The sequence below is a fragment of the Balaenoptera physalus genome (genome assembly GCF_965194825.1).
Source record: "Balaenoptera physalus genome assembly, chromosome: 10".
NCBI lineage: Eukaryota > Metazoa > Chordata > Mammalia > Artiodactyla > Balaenopteridae > Balaenoptera > Balaenoptera physalus.
In genome coordinates, this window is record NC_138889.1 from 78,912,323 (window position 1) to 78,925,004 (window position 12,682).

At 35.1% G+C, this 12,682-nt stretch overlaps 1 protein-coding gene across 11 annotated transcripts in view; it reads left to right on the top strand.

Moving 5' to 3' along the window:
* Positions 1–12,682, top strand: part of ANO5 (anoctamin 5) — a 99,157-nt gene that overhangs the window by 66,128 nt on the left and 20,347 nt on the right. For all 11 annotated transcript variants that reach the window (XM_082476575.1, XM_082476578.1, XM_082476582.1 and 8 more), the window contains 5 exons: positions 42–176; positions 673–778; positions 872–932; positions 9,288–9,439; positions 11,583–11,657. In XM_082476575.1, the coding sequence (XP_082332701.1) occupies positions 42–176; positions 673–778; positions 872–932; positions 9,288–9,439; positions 11,583–11,657 (529 nt within the window). The remainder of the gene's footprint in view (positions 1–41; positions 177–672; positions 779–871; positions 933–9,287; positions 9,440–11,582; positions 11,658–12,682) is intronic.

Consider the following 12,682-nt stretch of genomic DNA (forward strand, 5'->3'; position numbering starts at 1 on the left):
ATTCTTACAACCTCTGATTCTCTTTTTACCCTCTTTCATAGGGATTATTACGGAGAAAAAATTGGCATCTATTTTGTCTTTCTTGGATTTTACACAGAAATGCTGTTTTTTGCAGCTATAGTTGGCTTAGCTTGTTTTATTTACGGCTTATTATCGATGCATGATAACTCAAGCAGGTAAGTGCAACTGAGTTGCCCAAATAGAGAATCTTATGCTAACTGAAACTGTTGCTATTATTTTTATGGAATTTGTGTCAGAATGTTTCCTATGGCAGCAGATAATTGATATTTCTGAAAAAGACCCAAACATAGCAGCTAGCCCTCACCTGGTGCTTTATGGAAAATTTGTTTTTAATGATGGGCTCTAAAGATTCTGTTCCTCAAAGCATGATTTGATCTACAAAAATGGCTAGTTCATTTCCCCGTGTGCCATATGTAAGAAGCTGTATAAAGTTGTTCCAATAAGAACAGCTTTGGACTTTCACCCAAACATGTCACTTTTAAAATAGCTTTGCTCTTGGGAATTCTCTGGCAGTCCAGTGGTTAGGACTCCACACTTCCACTTCTGGTGGCATGGGTTCCATCCCTGGTCGGGGAACTAAGATCCCACATGCCATGCCGTGTGGACAAAACAAAACAAAACAAAACAAAAACTTTCCTCTTCCCTCTGCAGCACTGAGATCTGTGACCCTGAGATTGGGGGTCAGATTATCATGTGCCCACTCTGTGATGTAATGTGTGACTATTGGAGACTAAATTCTACCTGTTTGGCTTCAAAGGTATGTATGTATTGTGGTATGTTGAAAAGACTTGCAATTTCCCTCCCTCATTTGATACTAAGTAGTCTTTGTGATGTTGTTATTGTTTTACAGTTCTCCCATTTATTTGACAATGAGTCAACAGTGTTCTTTGCAATATTCATGGGAATTTGGGGTGAGTAAATAGTTACATAAAAACAGCCTTTTCCATGTTATCTGTTTTATGGCCATTCATATAACATATACAGTTGGCATACCTTATAAACCAAAAGTGATTTTACATCTTTATGTCTTTGTTAGCATCAGTACACTGATGGAGTCCACACCAATGGTCATTCGTCTTGATCCTTGGTCCAGAAAGGTCTCCATTAATCATCTGCTCACTTCTCTGAAAAACGCTATAATTTTTGAAACTTCATATGTATTCAGATTACACTCTCTCAACACTGTGGTAGAAACAGGCTCAATAAGTGCTTAATTCAGGAGAAATAAACATAAGTATTTGGTGGCTGGAGGATATTGAGTCATGGATACAAACTGGAACGAGACTCAAAAATTGTTGAGGGCTAATACATCAACATTTTAATTTAAATTTCCTGTGTCAAATTCTAGTTCCAGCTTCCAGTTCCATTTGGTAAAAATCTCCCATGTAAGGTGGAATTTCCTTTAATTTTGGAAATGTCCCAGTATCTCTTCTCTTTTGCATCACATGGGAAGTAGAAGTGTCATGAAGTTATTCCCGCCATCAGTGAGGAAAATATTTTCTGTAAGAGTAACTTGGCAAGAGGAGTCCTAAAGACTTCTAAAACATGTCTAAAAATTTGGGGGACTCTGGGAAAAGATAGACTTTTTTCTCTCCAATTTAACAAAAAAAGTCTTTAACAAGCGCAAGTGTGTGCATTTAAAAACTGGCCAAGGAGGGACTTCCCTGGTGGCGCAGTGGTTAAGAATCCAGCTGCCAATGCAGGGGTCACAGGTTTGAGCCCTGGTCCAGGAAGATCCCACATGCTACGGAGCTACTAAGCCTGTGCGCCACAGCTACTGAGCCTGCGCTCTAGAGCCCGTGAGCCCGTGTGCCACAACTACTGAAGCCTGTGCGCCTAGAGTCCATGCTCTGCAGCAAGAGAAGCCACCGCAATGAGAAGCCCGCGCACCACAACGAAGAGAAGCCCCCGCTCACCGCAACTAGAGAAAGCCCGCGCGCAACAACAAAGACCCAATGCAACCAATAATTAATTAATTAGTTAATTAAAAAAAGAAAAAAACTGGCCAGGGGAGCAAGGTAGCTTGATTCAGGCAATAGGACACCAACATTTGTGGGGGTGTGTACATGAAGCAGAGGTTCTTATGGGTTTCTGTTACTTCTGCTTGACTGCTATGGTCTGAAGAGAAAAGGCCAGATTGAAAGAGAGAACGGGGGACAGAGAAGTCTTACCCACAATTCTCCAGCAACCTCCTCTGGTTAAGTTAGTATATGGACATCTCTTCATCATGTGGCTACCAAATCCTGCCTCTGTCATTTTTTGGAATCAGAAATGGATGATAGGTACACAAATTACAACAAATGTAGTAGTTTTCAATTCTTTCCATTGACAGAGATTGTACACCAACACTAACCTTATGTGTCATAACAAATAGAGGAGCAGTTATGCATGGAACACCCAGCAGCTGCAGTGAACATGGGGGTAAAGATATCACTTCAAGATAATGATTTTGTTTCCTTTGGATATATACCTAGAAGTGGAATTGCTTCATCCTATTATATTTATATTTTTAATTTCTCAAGGAACCTTCATATTGTTTTCCATAACAGCTACATCAATTTACATTCCCACCAACAGTACACGAGGGTTCCCTTTTTTTTCAGTTTTGTTCTTTTGCAAACGAATATCCAATTTTCCCAAAACCATTTATAGAAGAAACTATTCTTTCCCCATTGAGTATTCTTGGCTCCTTTGTCAAATATTAATTGACCATAATACGTGGGATTATTTTCTGAGCTCTTGATTGTGTTCCATAGGTCTGTGTGTTTCTCTTTATGCCATGCCAAAAGTACCATGCTATTTTGATTACTATAACTTTGTAATATAGTTTGAGATCAGGAATATGATGCCTACTGCTTTGTTCTTCTTTCTCAAGATTGCTTTGGCTATTTGGAGTCTTTTGTGGCCCCATACAAATTTTAGGATTGTTTTCTCTATTACTGTGAAAAATAGCATTGGAATTTTGATAGGGATTGCATTAAATCTGGAGATTGCTTGGGTAGTATGGACATTTTTATATTAATTCCTCCAATCCATGAGCATGGGCTATCTTTCCATTTATTTGTGTCTTCTTCAATTTCTTTCATCAGTGTCTAGTAGTATACAGTGTACATATCTTTCATTTCCTTGGTTAAATTTATTCCTGGGTATTTTGTTCTTTTTGATGTTATTGTAAATGGGATTATTTTCTTAATTTCTCTTTCTGTTAGTATGTGGGTAGTATATAGAAACACAATGGGTTTTTATATATTTATGTTTATCCTGGAACTTGACTAGATTTATTTATTAGTTCTAACAGTTTTTTGGTGGAGTCTTCAGGATGTTTTTTTATAATTTAATGTTATTTGCAAACAGAGACAGTTTTACTTCTTTCCTTCTTTCTAATTTATATGTCTTTCATTTATTTATTTATTTTTGACTAATTGCTCTGGCTAGGACGTCCAGTACTCTATTGAATAGAAGAGGCAAGAATAGGCATTCTTGTCTTGTCCCTGATCATAGAGAAAAAGCTTTCAGCTTTTCACCATTGACTATGATGGTAGCTGTGGGCTTGTCATGTATAGCCCTTATTATATTGAGGTACATTCCATTTATACCTATATTTTTGAGAGTTTTTATCATGATGGATGTTCAATTCTGTTAAATGCTTTTTCTGCATCTGTTGAGATGATTTTTTTTATCATTTATTTTGTTAATGTGGTATATCATGTTGATTGATTTGTGGATGTTGAACTATCCTTGTATCCCTGGAGTAAATCCCACTTGATCATTGTGTATAATTCTTTTAATATATTTCTGAATTTGATTTGCTACTCTTTTGTCTGGGTTCATTGCATCTATGTTCATCAAGTATAATTTCTTTACTTGTAGTGTCTTTGTCTGACTTTGGTGTCAGGATAATGATGGCCTCATAAAATGAGTTTGGACGTTTTCTTTCCTCTTCTAGTCTTTTGAAGAGTTTGAGAAGGATTAATTCTTCTTTACATGTATGATAGAATTCACCAGTAAAGCTATCTGATCTGGACTTTTGTTGGTGGGGACGTTTTTGATTGATGATTCAATATCCTTACTGGTAATTGGTCTGTTAAGATTTTCTATTTCTTCGTGATTCAGTTTCGGTAGGTTGTATGTTTCTAGGACTTTATCCATTTCTTGTAGGTTATCCACTGTGTTGGCACATAATTGTTCATAGTAGTCCCATGATCCTTTGTATTTCTGTGGTATCAGTTGTCATGTCTCTTATTTAGTTTCTAATTTTATTTATTTGAGCCTTATCTTTTTTTTCTTGGTAATTATGGCTAAAGGTTTTCTATTGTTTATCTTTTCAAAATAAAACAATTTCATTGATCTTTTCTCTTGTCTTTTTGTCTCTTTTATTTATTTATCCTCTGATCTTTGTTATTTCCTTCCTTCTACTACCTTTGGCTTACTTTGCTCTTCTTTTTCTGGTTCCTTAATGTCTAAAGTTAGGTTGTTTATTTTAACTTTTTCTTAGTTCTTAATGTGGGCATTTATCACTATGAACTTCCTTCCTAGAACTGCTTCTGTTGCATCCCGTAAGTTTTGGTATAGTGTATTTCAAGTTTCATTTGTCTCAAGATATTGTTTGATTTCTCTGTTGATTTTTCTGTTTGTTCAGTAGCATGTCCTTTATTCTCCACATATTTGTGAATTTTCCAGTTTTAACTTTTCCTGTAATTCTAGTTTCATACCACTGTGGTCAGAAAAGATGCTTGACATGATTTCAAACTTTTGAAATTTATTGACTTGTTTTGTGGCGCTAATATATGACCTTTCCTGGAAAACACTCCATGTGCACTTAGAAGAATGTGTATTCTGCTGCTGTTAGATGGAAAGTGCTGTCAATGCCTGTTAAGTCCCTCTGGTCTAACGGGTAGTTTAAGTCCAATGATTCCTTATTGATTTTCTGTCAGGATGATCTATCCATTGTTGAAAATGGGGTGTTGAATTTCCCTACTATTATTATATTGCTGACAATTTCTGTCTTCAGGTCTGTTAACATTTGCTGTATATATTTTAGGTGCTCCTCTATTGGGTGCATAAGTATTTATAAGTGTTATATCTTCTTGTTTGATGGATCTCTATCATTATACAAAGATCTTCTTTTCCCCTTATTGTGATCTTTGTCTTAAAGTCTATTTTGTCTTATATAAGTGTAGTTAATCTTGCTTTCTTTTGGTTTCAGTTTGTATGGAATATCTTTTTCCATCCTTTCACTTTTAGTATATATGTGTCCTTACAGCTGAAGTGAGTTTCTTGTAGGCAGCACATACCTGAGTCTTGTTTTTTTTCCATTCAACTGCTCTGTGACTTTTGATTGGAGAATTTAGTTAATTACATTACAGTAATTATTGACGGATATGGACTTACTATTGCCATTTTGTTAATTGTTTTGTAATTCATTTGTTCCTTTCTTCCTCTCTTGCCTTCTTCTTTTGGGGTATGATAATTTTCTGTAATGGTATGCTTAGATTCCTTTATCTTTATCTTTTGCATGTCTTTTATAGGTTTTTGCTCTGTGATTACAGTGAGGCTTTTATAAAACATCTTATAGTTATAACATTCTATTGCAAGCAAAGCAAATTAATTCCAAATGCATACTAATGCTCTATATTTTTACTTTCCTTCCCATGTTTTATGTTTTTGATGTCACAGTTTATATCTTCTTAGCTTGTGTATCCTTTAACCAATTATTATAGTTATACAATTTTATTGTAGTTACAGTTATTTTTACTACTTTTGTCTTTTAACATTCATAATAGATTTACAAGTGAGTTACCTACCACCATTATGACATGAGTATTTTAAATTTAACTATACATTTACCTATACTAGTGAGATTTGTACTTTTATATGTTTTCATTTCAGTTTAAAGAGGTCCCTTTAACATTTCTTGAAAAGCCATTCTAGTTCTGATAAACTCTTTCCACTTTTACTTGTCTGGAAAACTTTCCAGGTAGAGTATTCTTGGTCCTCAAATTTTTTTCAGTACTTTGACTATATACTACTCCCTTCTGGCCTGCAGTTTCTGCTGAAAAATCTGCTGATAGTCTTATGAGGGTTCCCTTATACATAAGTTGTTTTTCTCTTCTTGCTTATAAGATTCTCTCTTTGTCTTTAACTCTTGACCTTTTAAATATAATGTGCCTCAGTGTGGTTCTCTTTGTTTTCATCTTTTTTGGAACTCAGTAGGTTTCCTAGATATGATATTTGTTTTTTTCCCCATGTTAGAGAAGTTTTTACCCATTATTTGAATATGCTGTCTCTCTCTCTCTTCTCCTTCTGGGACCCCCTATAATGCAAATGTTGGTCTGCTTGATATTGTCCCATAACTCCCTTAAGCTGACTTCACTTTTTTTCACTCATTTTTCATTTTCATTTCATTCATTTTTTCTCCTCTGACTGAATGAATTCCACTTCCCTTTCTTGGGGTTTACTGATACTTTCTTCATTTAATGTAGTATGCTGCTGAATCCTTCTATTGAATTTTACAATAAAATTATTGTATTCTTCAGCTCTATGATCTCTGTTTATTACTTTATTATATTTTCTGTCTCTTTGTTCAGATTCTCACTTTATTCATGCATTGTTCTCCAGACCTCAGTAAGCATCTTTATGACCATTATTTTGAACTCTTTATCAGGTAAATTGCTTGTTTTCATTTCATTAAGGTCTTTTTCTGCAGTTTATCTTGTTCTTTTATTTGGAACATATTTTCCTTTGTTTCTTCATTTACCTTGACTCTCTGTGTTGATTTCTGTGCATTAGGTAAAACAGCTACCTCTCCCAGCCTTGAAAGTGTGGCCTGTGATTGTCCAAGCTGCCTTCTTTGTTCTTAGTGGCTCCCAGTATTTGGGGGATGTGCCAAAACCCATCAGTGTCCCAAATGGGAAGATCTCAGTCAGCACCTAGATACAGGCTGTTTGGAAGCTGGACCCTCAGGCAGCAGCTTTTAAAGTCTGCAAGTAAATCTCTTTCAAAGAAAGATTGGAAGATGGGCATTTGTGTCTGCTGCCTCTGCTTTTAGCCCTGGGGAGAAAGCCAGTTAGGAACTGTTTGTTTGCTGCAGCAATCAAAACAGTATGGTACTGGCATAAAGATAGACATGGAGACCAATGAAACAGAATGGAGCCTAGAAATAAATCCAGATGTATATGGTAAACTAATCTTCAACAGAATTTCCAGGAAAACAAAATGGGGAAAGGATAGTCTCTTCAACAAATGGTGCTGGGGAAATCTGGATAGCGACATGAAAAAGAATGAAATTGGATCCTTATCTTTGTCAACTGAAAAAAAATCCACAACCTGAAAGTTGAGAATTGTTTTATTTGGCAGACTTTCTGAGGACTTCAAGCCCAGGTGGCAGCTTCTCAGCTCTGAGGAACTGCTCTGAAGAGGTAAGGGAGGAGCCAGGATACATAGGAGTTTTGCAACAAAGACCAGGTAGTCAGAACATCAAAAGATTACTGTTAATTAAAGAAAACCAGATACCTCAAGTTAATGAATTAGCACTTTTCTTTGTATGTGAAGATGCAAGAATCTGGGCTAATTGAAATCATTCCTTTGATATGCACCTTAGCTATCTAGCGCCAGTATCCTGTTCTTTCCCATCTTGAGTTCCCTCAGGGCTCACCATCTGGGCTGTAGTGGCTTGATGGCTGCAACATCCTTTGTTTACTGATATGGCAGGCAACATTTTTCATTCACATCTTACACCATCACAAAAATCAATTCAAAGTGGATTAAAGACTTAAACATAAGACCTGAAACTGTAAAAATCCTAGAAGAGAGTATAAGGAAAATCTTTATGACATTGGTCTTGGCAGTGATTTCATGCAGATGACACCAAAGCCCAGGCAACAAAAACAAACAAAATAAGCTAGACTACATCAAACTAAAATGCTCTGCACAGCAGAGACAACAATGAACAGAGTGCAAAGGCAACCCATTGAAAGGCAGAAAATATTTGCAAACCATCTATCTGATAAAGGGTTAATCTCGGAAATATATATAAGGAACACCTGTAGCTCAATAGTTTAAAAAAACAAAACAAAACCTAACCTGATTAAAAATGGACAAAGGACTTGAATAGACATTTCCCCAAAGAAGTTATACAAATGGCCAACAGATATATGAAAAAATACTTAATGTCATTAGTTATCAGAGAAATGCAAATCAGACCACAATGAGATGTTACCTCACACCTGTCAGGATAGCTATTACCAAAATAATGAGGATGTGGAGAATTATAATGAACTCTTGCATACTACTGGTGGGAATGCTAAATGGTAAAACTGGAAAACGATGTGGAAGTGCCTCAAAAAATTAAAATAGAACTGTCATATAATCCAGCAATCCCACTTCTGGGTATTTACCCAAAATAATTGAAATCAGGATCTCGAAAAGATGTTAGCACTCCTATGTTCATTGCAACTCTCTCCACATTAACCAAGATGTGGAAACAATCTAAATGTCCATTGACAGATGAATGGGTAAAGAAACTGGTGTGTGTGTTTGTGTGTGTTTTATATATCTATCTATCTATCTATCTATCTATCTATCTATCTATATATATATGTAAACTAGTTACATCTATGCCTTAGAAGGGTTATAAGGGAAGGTTTTTCTGGGGGTGTTGGTAATGTTTTATATACTTTTCTGTAAATATGTTATTCTTTAAGTGAAAGTTTGTTTAAAAATTATATATATTGCATATTATACTATATAATATTATATATTATACATATATATAGAGAGAGAGAGAGACAGGGAGAGAGACAAAGAGAGACAGAGAGGGAGAGAGAGACATACTGTGCTATGAAATGGCTCCTATGTTTTCCTTAAATTTCTCTAAGCCTGAGAATGTGGTACAATTCCTTGAATGATTTCAGTAAAAGACATGCAAACAAAATCTAGGTGTTAGTAAAAAGTCAAGTTTAAATATTATTTCAAATTATGTGAATGAAGAGAGAGAGAGAATAACGTGCCTGAAAAAAATTTTTCTTGCATGGACTGCTGTCTAAAAAACTAATTTGTATTTCTATATATGAGTTATTTCAATACTATTACATAGTATTATGCCAGAATTAATAAGTTTATAATTTTATCGTCAAACAGTGACAGAAGAACCGTCATACAACCAAAATGATTTTTTAAAGTAAAGAAAAATCTGGTTATTATCTCCTTATTCACTTATTCCTCCATCTCTTTATTATATTTGTTTTTATACATTTCTTTGCCCATAGTCACATTGTTTTTGGAGTTTTGGAAGCAGCGACAAGCCAGACTGGAGTATGAGTGGGACCTGGTGGACTTTGAGGAGGAACAGCAGCAGCTCCAGCTGAGACCTGAATTTGAAGCGATGTGCACACACAGGAAAATTAACGCAGTGACTAAGGTATATTAGGAAGCTGAAATAAGGAGCATATTTCAGTGGACACACTGCTGTGGGTGGCCTCTCAAATAATGATGTGTATTTTAATTTGCCTTTAAAATATTCTACAACATATAAATCACATAAACTTGTTTACTCGCTTCTAATATACATTTTGAACGCATGCAAAGGTAGGTAGAAAAGTATAGTGAGCCCCAGGATGGAATCATCACTCAGCTTCAATTATTATTATTTCATGGGCAATCTTTTTTCATTTATACACCTACCCCTCCCTGCCACTAGATTATTTTGAAGCAAATCCAAGTCATCATATCATGAAATACATAGTTTTAATACTAAGTGAAATAAAATGAAGTGGAAAATAGTGTGCATGCTGTGGGCTTTGTATATAAATATATAGACATGGAAATGATACAAAGTTAATGCGTGAAAATTAAAATAGTATTGTATTAAGGTAGTGGGCTTATGAGTGATTGCTTTATTCTACCAAAGTTTATTCACCTAGTCCATTCTAATTAATTATAATGGGAAGATCATTGCACTGGTGTCTGGAAAGGAAAGTCTAGATTTTGGGATAACTGGCAAACTGGCTGTATGTTGTTGACTGAGTTATTTGACTTCTTTGTACCTCATTTTTGTTTCACTTGAAAATGGAAGATACTTTGCAGACTCTCGGCTGCATATTCTTAGAGTCCCCACCTTTCCATAATCTCTAATCGCCATGTTACCTGATGCTATTAAAGAGAGAATAGAATATGTCTCTAAAAATCTCTTCAGTAGAATTCCCTACTCTGTTCAGGACACTATTCTTGTGTATAATACTCAACATTCTTCTCACAGTGCAGGCGTTCACTAAACGTTTATTAAATTTCCTTGAAACATTACAAAAAATTCAGTAAATGAATGAAGAGAAAAGTCACCTCAGAAAATACATTAACAATTTGGGTGGCTATTTGAAATCAATAAAAATATATTAAAAGAGATATTGTCATAATAATGACATGATATGTATTTGTTCATACTTAATTGGATAAAAAAGAAAATAAAAGCAGGCCTATTGGCTTTGCCAAACACTGTTGACCAAAAACAAGAGGTACTGAATGTTTACATTTGAAACCAGTTGAAAAACAATATGTATTGATTCACTGTGAATCGTCTACTTCACTTAGCTTTAATGGCTTTGGAAATGAGAGGTTTTTTTTGTTTTCTTTTTACGTCATTGCAGTGCTTCTTCAGTGGTTAAGCACAACCAGAATTCTTACATTTGAGTCTGTTGGGAACACATACATGCAGGAATAGACACACACACGTGCACACACAAATATGCACACACACACGAACACACAGACACATTGGATACACACATGCATACACATGTACATAATCAGACGTATCCACACACATCCTGGGGTTCAATAGAGCTCTTGGGCAGCCTACCCTGACTGCTACGTTCTGTTTGCATTCAGTCCTTTCTGAAAAATCCTTGAGACTGTACAGATGTAAAATCTTATATGTTAAATAGAATTACATGATTTAGATTTCTGCTGACAACTATTTTTTACTGTATGACAGTATTTTGGCCATAAGATCTAACTGCCTCTCGATATAGCTAAAAATATCAGCTGTTATAATTAATGTCTTCCATTAATGACTTAAAAACACATAATTGTAGAAAAGTCTGGGCCCCTGAACTGTGTGGAAGAAGACAATTAATCCTATAAATATAAAGAAAGCACCCTACTTAATATCATACAGAGCAATTACAGAGCAGTGCATTCAACTCAATTCAATTTAATTCAATTAGAAAATTTTAACATCATTAAGGCATGTCCACTTAAGCAGCAGCCCCAGGTTTTGACTTTGTTTTTCCTGTCTCCTTCTCCCTAAATACAACTCTAATTCAATACTCAGGAAATAATGTGTATCCTTTATATCTCATATCATTTGTAAAATATTTCATCCGAGAGCCCTAAAGGTTTCTACCTAAACGTAAGGAACCACTACTAGAATGTAGCATTCCATGAGCTGTGGTGAACCCATTGGGGAGGTTTCTACTTTAACGTGGCTTTGTGATTTTGACTACTGCTTGGATTCCCAACTTTGAGGGTAGATTTTGAATTTTGCTGTGATTTCTTCAAAATTACAGGAGATGGAACCTTACTTGCCTCTGTGTAGTCGTATTCCATGGTACTTTTTATCGGGAGCCACGGTGACTTTATGGGTGAGCATTGTTTAAAAACCATTATCATCTATTGATGTAAGATCATACTGGGATTACCTCAGTAGTTTTGTCTGCAATGGCTCAAGTCCCTCTCTTCCCTCCCACTCCACAGTATTCTTTTTTATCTTGAATGGAGCTCTTATATAAAATAAACTGTAATTTACATGGATGTGCCATGATTAAACCTTGGATAAAGAGTTGGGGGGAGAGAGAGGTGCTTTATCTTAAAGTCCGTCCCTCCCCCTCCCCCAGCTCTTTGTTAATTTGGTGATAACTTGAAACCAGAACGGTATAATAAATAATTCGATTTCAGACTATTTGTTTAGTTTTTTAAAAACATTATTAATTTATCTTTTATCCATTTAAAATACTTATACAAAATGAAAAACTTTATACCATTAAGGTTCATTCTCTTGCCAAGATAAATGGAAGAAAATGTTACATCTTCTACATGAAGAATTTAATTAGCATATTCCATTGTTAAGGAGTCAGATTTTTTCCATGCCTTTTACCTGATAGATTTCTCCATCATCATAATCTATTTCCTGCCCTCCCCTTTCAAAATTTATGTCCTCTTACAGTTGACCTTTAGTTTTAGGAAAACAGGCAAGGTTAACCTCTGAGAAGTTAGCCTGTTGAAGTATAAATAATTAGCAGTTGTAGACTGTATTTTAACCTCACCATTCCATATTGTCCTATAATTTTTTATCTTTAACCTTTTTTGATAAAGGTATTGGTTTTTCTATTTTAATTGTGTGTTTTCCTAGATGATATAACAATCATTTTAGGAGAGATGATAGAATAAAAGGGGGCGATAATCAATTTGGTACTCTCCTTGAAAAATATTCTGGTGTGTGGTTCCAGAAATATCACTGTCATTTATTTCTAGTACTCATTCAATTTGATTCAGCTCCTTAACTTTCACAATAAAATTCTCCAATCATAGATATAAAGATCTTTGTGATTTTGTAATATGTGAAGGTATAAAATTTATACAAATATCTAAACTACCAGGAATATCAGAC